The sequence below is a fragment of the Emys orbicularis genome, chromosome 2, assembly GCF_028017835.1.
Source record: "Emys orbicularis isolate rEmyOrb1 chromosome 2, rEmyOrb1.hap1, whole genome shotgun sequence".
NCBI lineage: Eukaryota > Metazoa > Chordata > Testudines > Emydidae > Emys > Emys orbicularis.
In genome coordinates, this window is record NC_088684.1 from 12,638,775 (window position 1) to 12,651,894 (window position 13,120).

The window sequence follows — 13,120 nt, forward strand, 5'->3', positions numbered from 1 at the left end:
ACCTCCTCTTTCAAAGCAACAAAACGCTGGAGCACTCTTCCTCGACTCAGCCACCTCACTTCTGTATGGTAGATTAAGTCATTGCACTCGGTGTCTACCCCTTCAAGAAAGGCTCGAAATGTCCTATGTTTTAGTCCTCTAGAACGGATGTAGTTTACAATGGAAACTACCACTGACATTACATGCTCAAATTTTAAGACTTTGCTACACAAAACCTGCTGATGCATAATGAAGTGATGTTTGGTTATTTCTCTCCCGATAAATTCTTCAAGAAGAGTAACTGCTCCAACATTTTTTTGGCACATAGCTGGAGCACCATCAGTACAAATGGCCACCAAGTTTGTGAAATCTAATCCCGACTTATCATTCGTGCACTTTATCACTTCACTGGAGATTTCTTTTCCGGTTGTGCGACCCGTCATGGAGCACATGCCAGCAAGTTCTTCAGTAATTTCAAAGTTTTTATCAATACCTCTAATAAAAATAAGAAGTTGGGCGGTGTCTTTTAAATCGGTGCTTTCATCCATAGCTAGGGAGTAAAAGCAGAATTCACTGACTCTCTGCTTTAACTGATCACTTAAATTGGTAGAAATGTCAGCTATTCTTCTCCGTACAGTCATGCGTGATAGACTGACATTCTCAAATATTCCCCTCTTTTCTGGACATAACTCAGATACAGCAATCAACATACACTTTTTTAATAACTCGCCTTCTGTCAAGCATTTCCCAGCAGCAGCAATTTCCTTAGAAATTTTAAAGCTTACTTTAGTAACTGTATCGTTCTCAGTGCTCACTTTCTTGAAAATTTGCTGTTCTCTACTAAGGTTTTTCGCTAAACTGGCTGCTTTAATTATTTTTTCATTTGGGCTCAATTTGGCGAGATTGGGATGCTTAGTTTCAAAGTGCCACCGAAGGTTGTATTCTTTCGGAACGGCTAACATTTCGCGACACACAAGGCACAGTATTTTGTCTTTGGAAATAGTATATAAGTATTTATTCGTCCATTCAGTGTTGAAAACTCTGTGCTCTGATTCTATTTTTCTCTTTTTCTTTTCACTCATGGTATCCATTATGAAGCTCAAGATTTTGTTGAATAAATTCACACACAAGGGAAACACTCACAGTCACACACAAAGAGAAGAGATATCTCACGGCGCATGGCACACTAGCAAGGCACTGACGGTGTGTGGAAGCCTGTAGGTCCAGGGGTCACTATATTACTGCACACAGCAGTCAATCAATGCAGTTGTAGATAAATCTCTGCATTATGCATTTTTGTATAACTTTTATATGACTTTGTATTGAACCTTGGTACTATGTTATAGCGGGCTCCTAAGATAGTATAATTAAGGTAAAAGAAAAATTTCTTCTGTGCAAATTTTTGAAGCAGAGTTCAAATTTGTGTGCCATGAGGCAAATGCGCCCAAGTGAGTAAAATGCTTATACATTTAAAAAGTTTTAATTTGCAATTTGTGTCAATTTATATGGGTTTTCAGATAGACATCATAAGTAAAAAAAGAAAAACAAAAGTTTGTGTTTTAAATTGAAAATTTTCCTAAAAAATATCAATAAATGATTATCAGCCAAGAATAAGATATGTAATTACAAATGCATTTTAATTTCCTTATTGGTCGAAATGTCAAAGACGGCTAAACTAACCTTACTGTTTTTCCCTGCGATCTTTTTCATTTGCCCATTCAATATAAACTCTGTCCAGATCTATCAGTCCTCAATCCAGCTGGTAACTCTTAATACACATCAGCACCCCACATAGAACGCCCCGCTCGCTGGTTTCCCAATACACACAGATTTCTCCTCCCTCCCTCCCAGTGCCCTTCCCCACAGCCCCACCACCACAACTAAACAATGCCCCACACAGACCCCCAGTGCCCTGACACACACAGATCTCCCTCACTGCCCAGCACCTCCCAACAGGCCCCCACTGCCTAGCACCCCAAAACACACAAACCTCCCCCACTGCCCAGCGCCCTCCGCACCCTCACAGCCCAGCACCCCCCGCACATCTCCCAGACACTCACTCCACCACACCCTTCCCCCTTCCCTGGCCGCACTCACCAGCCCTGCTGGGAGGTCTCTGGCTCCTAGGGTGAGAGCGGCAAGGGGAGTCTCCAGTGGTGAGCGGGAGCCGGTTCGCACCGGTTCACGGGAACCAGTTGTTAAATTTAGAAGCCCTTTTAGAACCAGTTGTCCTGCGCGGGACAACCGGTTCTAAAAGGGCTTCTAAATTTAACAACTGGTAAGTTGAAGTGACCAGGACCGTAGCTGGGGGGGAGCAGAGGGAGCGGCTGCTCCCCTAGAGCACATTATCCAAAAGTGGCGCCTTAGGAGCCGACCCCATGGGTGCTCCAGCTCTCCGCCCCGCTCCCCGGCCCCAGCTCACCTCCGCTCCGCCTCCGCCTCTGAACACTCTGCCCCGCTTCTCCCCATCCCCCCCCGCTTCCCGCGAATCAGCTGTTCGCGCGGGAAGCCTGGGAGGGCAGAGAAGCAAGCGGTGGCTTCGCGCTCAAGCCCAGGGAGGCGGAGACGGAGCGGAGGTGAGCTGGGGTGGGGGGAGCCGCCCGCGCCACAGCAGGTAACCCGGGGGGAGGGGCGTGGAGGGGAACCGCTCCCCGCCCCAGCTCACCTCTGCTCCGCCTCCCTGGGCCTGAGCACGAAGCCACCGCTTGCTTCTCAGCCCTCCCAGGCTTCCTGCGCGAACAGCTGATTTGCGGGAAGCAGGGGGGCTGCAAGCTCAGCCTGACCCGGTGCTCCAGGCACTGCACGGTGGCGGTGTGGCCCGGCTCCAGCCGAGCGGCGTGGCTGTAGCGCCGCCAGCCACCTCCAGGCAGCACGGTAAGGGAGCAGGGAGGGGGTGTTGGATAGAGGGCAGGGGGGTGGTGGGGGGGCGGATAGGGGTCGGGGCGGTCAGATGGCAGGGAACAGTGGGATTGAATGGGGGCAAGGCTCCCGGGGGGCAGTCAGGAAGGAGCAGAGGTTGGATGGGGCGGTGGGAGGCAGTCAGGGGCAGGGGTTCCAAGGGTGGTCAGGGGACAGGGAGAAGGGGTGGTTGGATAGGGAATCAGGAGAGGAGTTGGATGGGGCGGCGGAGGGCAGTCAGGGGACAGGGAAGGGGGTGGATGGGGCAGGGGTCCCGGAGGGGGGGGCAAAAAGCGCTCAGGACGGGGGCGGTGGCTGAGCCCCGTGTCCCTGCTGGGGGGGAGGGGAGGGGCGAGGGCACCGTGCCCGTGTCCCGCTTGGGGCAGTGGCGCGCGAGGGCTCCGTGTCCTGCTTGAGGCCTGGGGGGGTGCGGCGCCGCGCGCGGGCTCTGTGTCCCACTTGGGGCGGGAGGTGGAGGCGCGGCAGGGCGCGAGGGCTCCATCCCCGTGTCCCGCTTGGGGCGGGAGCGCGCGAGGGCTCCCTGCCCGTGTCCCGCTTGGGGCAGGGGGGCCGGTTTCGCGCGCCGCGGCCGCTCGGGATCTCCCCCTCCCTCCCGGGTTTGAGAGCCTGGGAGGGACGGGGAGACCCCGAGCGGCCGCGGCGCGCGAAACAGCTGATTCGCGCGCCGCTGCTCCCCCTTCCTCCCAGGCTTGAGAGTGAGCCCCCGCGGGCCGCACAGTGAGCCCCCGCGGGCCGCATGCGGCCCGCGGGCCGTATGTTGTGCAGGCCTGCATTATGGCTTAGAAGTCAATCCTATTTCCTGTGTATACATAGGTAATTAGTTGCATTGATCAGCATAAGGCAATTAACCATTTCAGCAGTTCATAGATAGTTTACTACAAACTTCAAAGAGAAATATAGACAATGATATTATTACACCCAAGTTTCATCTAAATGTTAATATTCCCTTTTGATCTCTGAATCAGTAGAATATAGTAACATTGCTAACCTCTGACAAGATATAGATAAACACAGACAAATACAGTAACTATCTTCTTCTAATTCTCTAACAATACAAGTCTACATTTCAAAGCCTTGGTCTATCTAACATGGCTTTGTTAGCTATTTATAAGGAATGGCCCTAATTACAATGTATATACTTTTCTAATATGTTTTTAAAGGTTGAATTTGTATCATTTAGCCTACTAGTTGCTTAAGCCTTTCTGGTTTGGTGTCACACTACGTCTCCTGGCTCTTGCTCTGTACTGTGACTTCTAGATGCTGCCCAATATATTGGGCAGCAAGCAATATTTTTATAAATAACTTCTCCTCCCCCATCCATTGTTTGCACTACATAGGTCTCTGCAAGAACCATTCTCACAAAACCTGTGCTTAGCTAACGTGAATTAACTGATCTCTGACACAGGGACTCTAATCATTCATATGAAATCAATTTGAAAAATATGTTAGGATTTTAAAAGAAAGCAACATCTGAGAACTATGCAAACATGAATGTAATTAAAATGGAGTTAATTGATAAAGATTTTCACTGCCTTTAACTCACACATTTGTGATCCCAGCTGCTGTTCCATTTTCCTGGTTCTTATTATTTTTGCATTATAACGATGTTTTACATCAAGAAAGGCAGCAAACGGACCCATTAAAACATCATCTTGTTGTGCAACTAAGATCTAATATCTCACCAATATAAAATGTGAAATTACAATGCACCACAAATAGATGCTTCCGTTATTTCATGTAGCCTTTATTTATCAGAATGGTTTTGCCTAAGTAATGTGGCAGTAGTATATTTTTGACTCTAAAAAGGTTAGCAATCCACTTCCACATTTTTATCCTCTTCCAGCACCTTTTCTCCATTCGTTCCCCCTTTCCACCTCCCCCAGGTCCCCAGATACTGTGTTGTGAATGTGGGGTGCTCAGATCTTCCAAACCTTCAGGATTTAAAGCTAATATTTAAAACACAACTCAGCGACAATCACTGAGAGATTTCTAATAGAGACTAAAATTTGCCAACAAGAAATACAAGTGTTGGACAAGAGCCCTGGCCCTGACTGACTCCACATGGGCAAGCCCCTGTGCTCGTTCAAGCCACATTGAAATCAGTGGGGATCTGTGCAAATACAGGTGTCCACCTACCAGGAGACAGTTGGAGGGCTGGGATCCATATCATGGCTGCCCCTGTATGGGTGTGCTGAGGAGGAGAGGTTGAAGAAAGGCCATTTTTTCCGCTCCATGCTCTTGTAATTCACTGCTTGGTGTATGTTACGCATTCTCCTTTGTGTCTGATCCCCACAGGGTGTGAGTCTGTTGCAGCCCCCAGCTACAGGCCTTGTCCCTTTAGCTCAAGCTGTGGAGACTCATGGGTATAGCTTTAGAGGTCCTAGGTTCAGCCTGTGGTGTGTCAGCCAACCGAGAAGCCCCATGTTAGTGTCTTCCCACCCATCAAGACAAACTGCTTCCCTTGTGTCCATTGCAAAATCCCAGCTAACTCCTGGGAAAATACACCACCAAATTCAAGCTCTTGCAGGCCATGTATGGGAAGGTGAGGCCTGAGATACCCTCCCCTATTCTAAGCACAGAGAACTGCTGTCCTTTCACAGGTTTCAGAGGGGTAGCTGTGTTAGTCTGTATCAGCAAAAACAATGAGGAATACTTGTGGCACCTTAGAGACTAACAAATTTATTTGGGCATAAGCTTTCCTGGGCTATAACTGATGAAGTGGGTTCTAGCCCACGAAAGCTTATGCCCAAATAAATTTGTTAGTCTCTAAGGTGCCACAAGGACGCCTCATTGTTTTTGTCCTTTCACAGATACTGCTAGGTGGTTCCTGCAGAGAAATGTTGACTGTCCAGTGGTGTCCACTGCCTTCTGCAGTCAGCAGGGAATATAGCAAGTGGATAGTAATCTGCACAGTGTGGAAATTCAGTGTGTGACATGTGCAAACAGAGCCAGGATTGGCATGCTTCTTGACACCTGAATCCCTCACTATGTCGGTATCAAGCACTGGAGTTGAAAATATACCACTGGGCCTATCACTGGGTCATTCTACTTACCCATATTCAGTGCAGGAGAGTTATGATGTGGTGGTGTAATTCAGCCACTTTACTGTAGGAGGAAGGCCCGGCTGCACTGTGCAAATCAGTATCTGAACTTCACTAGTGTTCAAGAAAGTTTGGGTACCAGGGTTTGGTTTGGGACTCTCTGTCCTTCTATCTTAAAGGGACAATGTCAATCTGAATAATGGGCACCTGCTCCTGAATTCCCTCTTTCAAGTGTTGTTTCTCTCATGCGGTTCTGGGTAAAAAAACAACCACCCAGACAACAGGGAAAAGTTCTTCAGGCCTCAATTCTGTAATGAAATCCAGAGCTAGTGGCAGGATCAGGGCTTAGCTCACTACACAGGGCAAACAGGGAAACTGACTATCTACAAAGTGCTGTCAAATGCACAAAGTAAACAAATTGAAAATATCAGGGAACCTTTTTATCTTCTTTCTTTCAGTTCTAGTAACCTTAGGCTGTGCTCATAACAATTGCAGGCAGCAAATTTGTAGTCAGGTTCTGATTTTAAATGGAGGGTATCCCTCTGACTTTGTTACAATATTGCAAAAGCCGGCTTAAGCTCTACTACCTACATCTATAGGTAGGTATAAAATACTATTCCTTTTCCACACGTTTTTGGAGACGTCTGTGTTTAAACATACTTTCTTCTGTCCGATTGCTTCCTCATATGACAGACCCAAGTTCAGGCTTCCTGCTTCTGATGTAGAAAAGGAGCTAATGCCTGAGGAAAGGACCAGTAGGAATCGTGCTCTGAACATCCTCTTATGTGACACCAAGTGTGTGGTTCTTTGTGCAGTGACGAGAAGTGGAAATAAAGATCTACATGTGATCTAAAGGATTCAAGTTTATGGGGCATCTCACACTCACATTTTTAAAACCTCCAGCACAAAAGAAGAGCATAAATTTTAATTTGCATTTATTTTTTCTGTTTCCTTATCCAGGGAAGCTTTTATGTCCCTTCTGAAAACTGCATGCAGCATGCATACAAATGGCATAAGGACCTGTGTCTGCTGCTCTTGAATGCATACAGAGGGCTTCATGTGTACTACACAGTCATAATGAAAGAGATTCCAGATTTGCCACAGCTGAAGTTAGGTAAGAGAACAGACATTTTACATCTCTTAGTCTCATTTTAAAGAGACCTTTTAGTAACTAAGTTTTCCAGTTTGTTGTGGGATTTTAGGGGATTTTTTCCCCTGATTTTATTTTTGGTGTTTATTTTAGGGTAATCATGAGTCCGGGCTGATGTAAATCGACATCGCTCTACTGCAATCAGTTTATACTAGCTGAAGGTCGCATTAGTGTTTAGAAGGAATAAGTTATTATAAGTGTCCAAAAATAGTTTCTTTGAATGATATCTGGAATCGGTTGCCTTTCAAAGCCTTGAGCTCCCTATCAGGCGTGGGAGAACTTTAGGAACCAACAGCCCCATGAGCAAATATTTTTCAAATTAGGGGGGAAAACTCAATTTAGGGTAAATTTTATTAGAACATAGTCTCCAATTTCTGATTTAGAATGTATTGCTTTTTACCACAGACACCTTGATAATAGCATAATTACTACATGCTCTTTAAAGTGTTTTCTGCTTTTCTCCCTAATTTAGCTGTTTAATAGATTCTCCCCCTGAAGCAGAAGCCACTATGGCTTTGTAGACCTTTCAAGGCACTAGTAAGGATATTGGGTCCAACGCTTCAAGGCCTAGCACTGTTGTAGGGTTGCAGGCCTGCATTCATTAATTTGTGCTCTCTCATGCTTGCAGTGGTACTGAGTAGTTAATTAGAAATGAAGAACTCCCCAAGCCAGCCTCTGTTTTCCAACCCATTTCTTTGGATTTAGGAAGCATGGCTGGCGCTTTCATGTGTATATATTTTAAAAAGGCATTAGCTGGCAATATTAGGATTGCAGAGCCGATGGGAGAGACGTGCCCCATTCCATTGACCAATGGCTTAAAAAAAGAGAGAGAGAATGTCTTCCATATCGATTCTGTAGGTACTATCGGAGCAGTCAGCTATAAAACATTGTGCTGCACATCCCACATTGGGGCTGGTTCCACCTCCTCGTCCTGCTGCATTCACTGTTATGGGCCGCATGTTCCCCTCTCTCAAATAACCTGCATTCAGTTAAGAAAACTGGTTTATTTCTTTCACACAGTGAGAAAACATCCTTAAAAACAGATCCGGTACTTAAAAGTTATTGTAACCTGTCAATTACAGCATGACAACAAAACACAGGTGTCATGCATTTTGGTTATTGGTCACATGTAGAGATTATTTGCATCACACATTGGCAGGTTTGGAAGTTGAAAGATGCAAGGTGGTATTGCCTCTTGTGTGTTTCATCTATCACAAATATAAAAAGACCCAAAACACACACAGGTTGCATTTCTGCATCCCATGGGCCAGATTTTCAGACAGTTTACGATGCATAAATACGCATTTCGTTTGCACACATACTTGCTGTACATGCAGATTCACTAAATGCAACTTAGCCACTTATGAATGAAATTCTCCATTCTCATTTACAAGTCTAAAATATCTGATTGCAGGTTCAGGACTTTGGGTCCCGATCAAAAGCCTGTTACAGTCACTGAGAGTCTTTTCATTGACTTCAGTGGGCGTTGATTAGGCCCATGGTCTGTACATAAAAAATGTAAAGATCCAGTTTCCACGTTAAGGGTATGTCTATACTACAGGGACTATACCAGCTACATTGCCATAGCTCTGCCAGCACAGCCCCCTAGTGTAGACACAGCTTCCACTGAAGGAAGGGGTTTTTCCATTGGTGTAGGAACAATACCTCTCCAGCTGACGGTAGATATGTCAACAGAAGCGTTCTTCCATTGATTTGGCTGCGTCTACACTGGGGGTTAGGTCAGCATAGCAACATTGGTCAAGGGGATGGATTTTTCACACTCCAGACCAGTTAGCTATATCAGCCTAAATTTTAGGTCTGGAGCAAACATGAGAAACCAAGAGTGCAAATGCATGAACCAGAACATTAAACGATGAGGTGTGGGTATGTGTGTTCATGCCCCCAGTGGTTGCACCTATGAATATGCAAAATTGCAGTTAGACACCCTTGTGTCAATTTGTCCCTTCATGGTTACTGTGCACATTTAAATGGGAGGTGTTTTGTATGGTCTCCCCTTGTAGCCATGTGCTATTTACTTGTTGTTATTAGTGATGGCTCCTCCCTGCAAATTCCGCAAGCCAAAGTTCCTGAGGTTTTGTTTCAGATCTCCTGTTTTTATGACGTTTTGCAGAATGTCTCTATGACCCAGACTTGGTGGGGCATAACTGCAGCATGGGATTTCCCTGGGGCCATCTCACTTGACAGCTGCAAGCTATAAAAGCTAGGTCTACACTAAGGCCCCAAAGCAAACATTTTGGTTGAGACCACCAAGCATAGAGGCAGAAAAGGAAACGAATGCACACGTTCCAAATATAGGATTTATTACTGACACTGTGGCAGGGCCCAACACAGGGGCTTTCCAAACACAGAGGAAGGTACAATCCCTGCCCCAAAGAGCTGACAGACTTCAGACCCAGAGCTGCATAAAGATTTACAAGCCTGGCTTGCCTCATTGCTCAGATATTGGGGATGAAACAAGGTATAGGGCAACTGGCTGAAGCATTTGCTGCCCTGGAAGGCTTTTGCCAGCGCACTTAGCAGCTTGCCCTTTGTTACTGTGTTACCTTGGCATTATAAAGTAAGTAAAGGGCATAATCCTGCAAGGTGCTGGGTGCCTCTGGTGCAGCGCTGAGCACTGCCAATACTACTGACCCCAATGGAAGCTGGGGATGCTCCAGCACTAGCCCTAACACAGTTGCTTGCTGGGAAAGGGGTAGGGCATTTTGTAGTGTGCATACTCCCTTTCTGGTCAAGCTGCTGCTCATACCACTGGGAGTCCCATATAGGAAGAGCCAAATCCTGCATGCTTTTTTGAGGCAAGTGTCCCATTGAACTTCACTGAGGGTAGCTGCTGGAGTAAAGTGAGCAGGATTTGACCATTAAGGAAAGAATGGGGCTTTTGAGCAGAGATCTTGGGTGCAGAGCCAAGGAGACTCTTGCCAGTGGAGGGTGGAGCGTCGAGTGTTGAATGACAGTTATGAGTTAATGTGTCACTTCTCAAACTTGGTTTTTCTTTTTGTGCCCCCAGCGGAGCTAGCTGTGGAAGATACGCTATCTCAACTTTGTACCGAGCTGCAGGTATTTTCTTTAGCAGAATCAATACGTTCACACGGTTTCAAAACTCACTGAGACAACTCACTTGGGAGAAGCAAGTTCAGTGCCGGCAACCAGTCAAACAAATGTGTCTTGCACTATGACTGCAAATGCATATGGGGCCTCCTTCATTGCCATCAAATCACTGGCTGGACTGTTTTAACAAGGCCTGACACCTCCATCCCTAGGAACAGCCCCAAAGATCAGCTTAGTTAAATGGGACTGGGAGCTACCGACTCCTGGTTATAATATATGGTCTACTGCTGATTGAGTGCCAGGTATATAGGACCAAATGGTCAAACGTGGGTGCCTAAAGTTAAACAGGCATATAAATAGGGGAAGTAGTGAGTTGGTGTAAGGAGGTGATTTTACCTCTCTGAATACAGCATCGGTGAGACCAAAACTGGACTACTGCATGCAGTTCTGGTGTCCACATTTTGGAAAGGATGTTGAAAAATGAGAGACGGTGCAGGAAAGAGCCACAAACATTATTCAAGGGCTGGAAAAAATGCGTTATAGTTAGAGATGTAACGCTCAATCTGTTTAGTTTATCAACAAGAAGATTGAGACCTGACTTTGATTACAGTGTATAAATTCCTTCCTGGGGAGAAAATGTTGGGTACTAAAGGGCTCTTTAATGTTGTGGAGAAAGGCAAAACAGGAACCAGTGGGTGGAAGCCAAAACCAGACAAATTCCAATTAGCAATAAGGCATACTATTTTATTTTTTACAGTGAGGGTAATTAACCTTTGGAACAAACTATCAAGGGAAGTAGTAGATTACCCATCTCTTGATGTCAGATCAAGACCGGATGTACCGGAAGGGGTAACTTAGGGTTACCATACGTCCGGATTTTCCCGGACATGTCCGGCTTTTTGGGCCTCAAATCCCCGTCCGGGGGGAAATCCCAAAAAGCCGAACATGTCCGGGAAAATAGGGAGGGGCCGGCGCCGCTGGGTGCTGGGCCGGGGGCTGGCCCAGGCCCGGCGGTGCTGGGGCGGGGGCCGGGGGCCGGGGCCGGTGGTGCTGGGCCGGGGGCCGGGGCCGGCGGTGCTGGGCTGGGGGCCTGGGCCGGGGCCGGGGGTGCTGGGCCGGGGGTGCTGGGCCAGGGGCCGTGGCCGGCAGTGCTGGGCCGGGGCCGGGGGTGCTGGGCCGCGCCTCCTCCCCCCACCCCCCCCCAGCTTACCTGCTGCCTGCTTCAGGCTTCCTGCGAATCAAATGTTTGCGGGAAGCAGGGGAGGGGGTGGAGTTGGGGCGGGGACTTTGGGGAAGGGGTGGAGTTGGGGCGGGGGCGGGGCTGGGGGCGGGGCCGGGGCCCCGTGGAGTGTCCTCTTTTTGGACACTCAAAATATGGTAACCCTAGGTAACTGAGTGAGATGTCATGGTCTGTGATGTGAGTCTAACCCTCCTGGTTGCAGAGAAAAGTTTGAAAATACGACCCAAGTGTACCCTGACGGTTCAGAAACTAGAAGGCAAATAAAAGAACCTCAACATTTATTGTTATTTTACAAAAGCTGATTTTTAAGGCAACGGTATGCTTTCGCCAATGACTCATGATTTTGTGAATGTCGGGCAATTATACAGTGGATTCCAGACTTCCCTGGGCTCCTCTGGAAGTCCCAAATGAATGAATGAATATTGCAGAATTCAGATGAATTGGGAGGACTTGGAATTGGAGGGTCCTTCTCAGCCCTACCCATGGGCCGAATCCTGAGAAGTGCTGAGTACCTAAAACAAACTGGAATGGCTACCTCTCAGGATTTCTCTGACACCTGCCTAGCTCTCAGTTTGTATGACCCAGTGTTATTATACAGCAAGAACATCACAATTAGAGCTTGACACTGACCTTTCCAGTTATCTCAAGCCTGCTGAAAAGGTTAAGAGCCAATGAGCTGGAAAAATAACCATCATGCTATTTAATAACCCTGGGTGTTAATGCAGCTTCTCCTTTGAAGCTTGCTCTCCAGGCCTTCCTTTACAATTTATGCAATAACTTAGGTGCTAATGTTTAAAATTAAAAGTAAACAGCATTGCTGACAGTGCAAGTTATTTCTTCTTCTAAGCAAGGGGGACTAGTTATACAAAATAAGGCCCTGATCCCGCAAAGAGCACCCGGGGGCCAGATGCCTCCACCCCATAGGCCCCTTTGATTTCACTATTTGAATTGGTACAGGAGGTTGCCCACACTGAACTGATTGCAGAATCAGGAATACAGCAGTGAGGGCAGTGTAAGTACAATCAGGATACCCACAGTTACACACACACATGCGCGCACACACATATGCACGCAAGGATTTACTTTCAATCGTGATTTAGATTTCAGTGCCACTAGCCTTGGGAGATTGCCTGGGAAGGACTGGGTAAAAATCAAGCAGGAACTCAGGATTCATTGTGGTGCTATGGTGAAAACGGACTGTGACTGGCAAAGAAACTTTTTGTTGGTTTGTTTCGTTTAGTTTTTTTAAGGTATAACTTGTATTATTATTATTGTTGTTATTAATTTGTATTACCTAGGGACCCGAGCCATAGATCAGGGCCCCATTGTAGTAGGGCTTTACTAACACATTTACCATAAAACATAATTACTGTCTGTGGATTCTACTGCTACTGATGCATCCAACGAAGTGGGCATTCACCCACGAAAGCTTGTGCTCCAATACATCTGTTAGTCTTAAAGGTGCCACAGGACTCTCTGTTGCTATATGCTATAGAGGATGGAGTGCATAAATACCAGTAGAATTATAAAAGAGAACTCTACAGCCTTGTATCTGTTTCTCACTCTTGTTCAAGTGCAGTAGAGAAAGGAGAAAATACACTTAAGAACATAAGAATGGCCATATTGGCTCAGACCACCAAGGTCCAGCTAGCTCAGTATCCTGTTTCTGACGGTGGCCAGTGCCAGATGCTTCTGGCAGTTGGAGATTTAGAGACACCTCGA

At 46.8% G+C, this 13,120-nt stretch overlaps 1 protein-coding gene across 1 annotated transcript in view; it reads left to right on the top strand.

The window, feature by feature from the left end:
* FAM135B (family with sequence similarity 135 member B) overlaps window positions 1-13,120 on the top strand; it is a 242,186-nt gene that overhangs the window by 201,481 nt on the left and 27,585 nt on the right. The window contains exons 7-8 of the mRNA XM_065398959.1: window positions 6,900-7,053; window positions 10,118-10,167. Coding sequence (XP_065255031.1) covers window positions 6,900-7,053; window positions 10,118-10,167 — 204 coding nt within the window. The remainder of the gene's footprint in view (window positions 1-6,899; window positions 7,054-10,117; window positions 10,168-13,120) is intronic.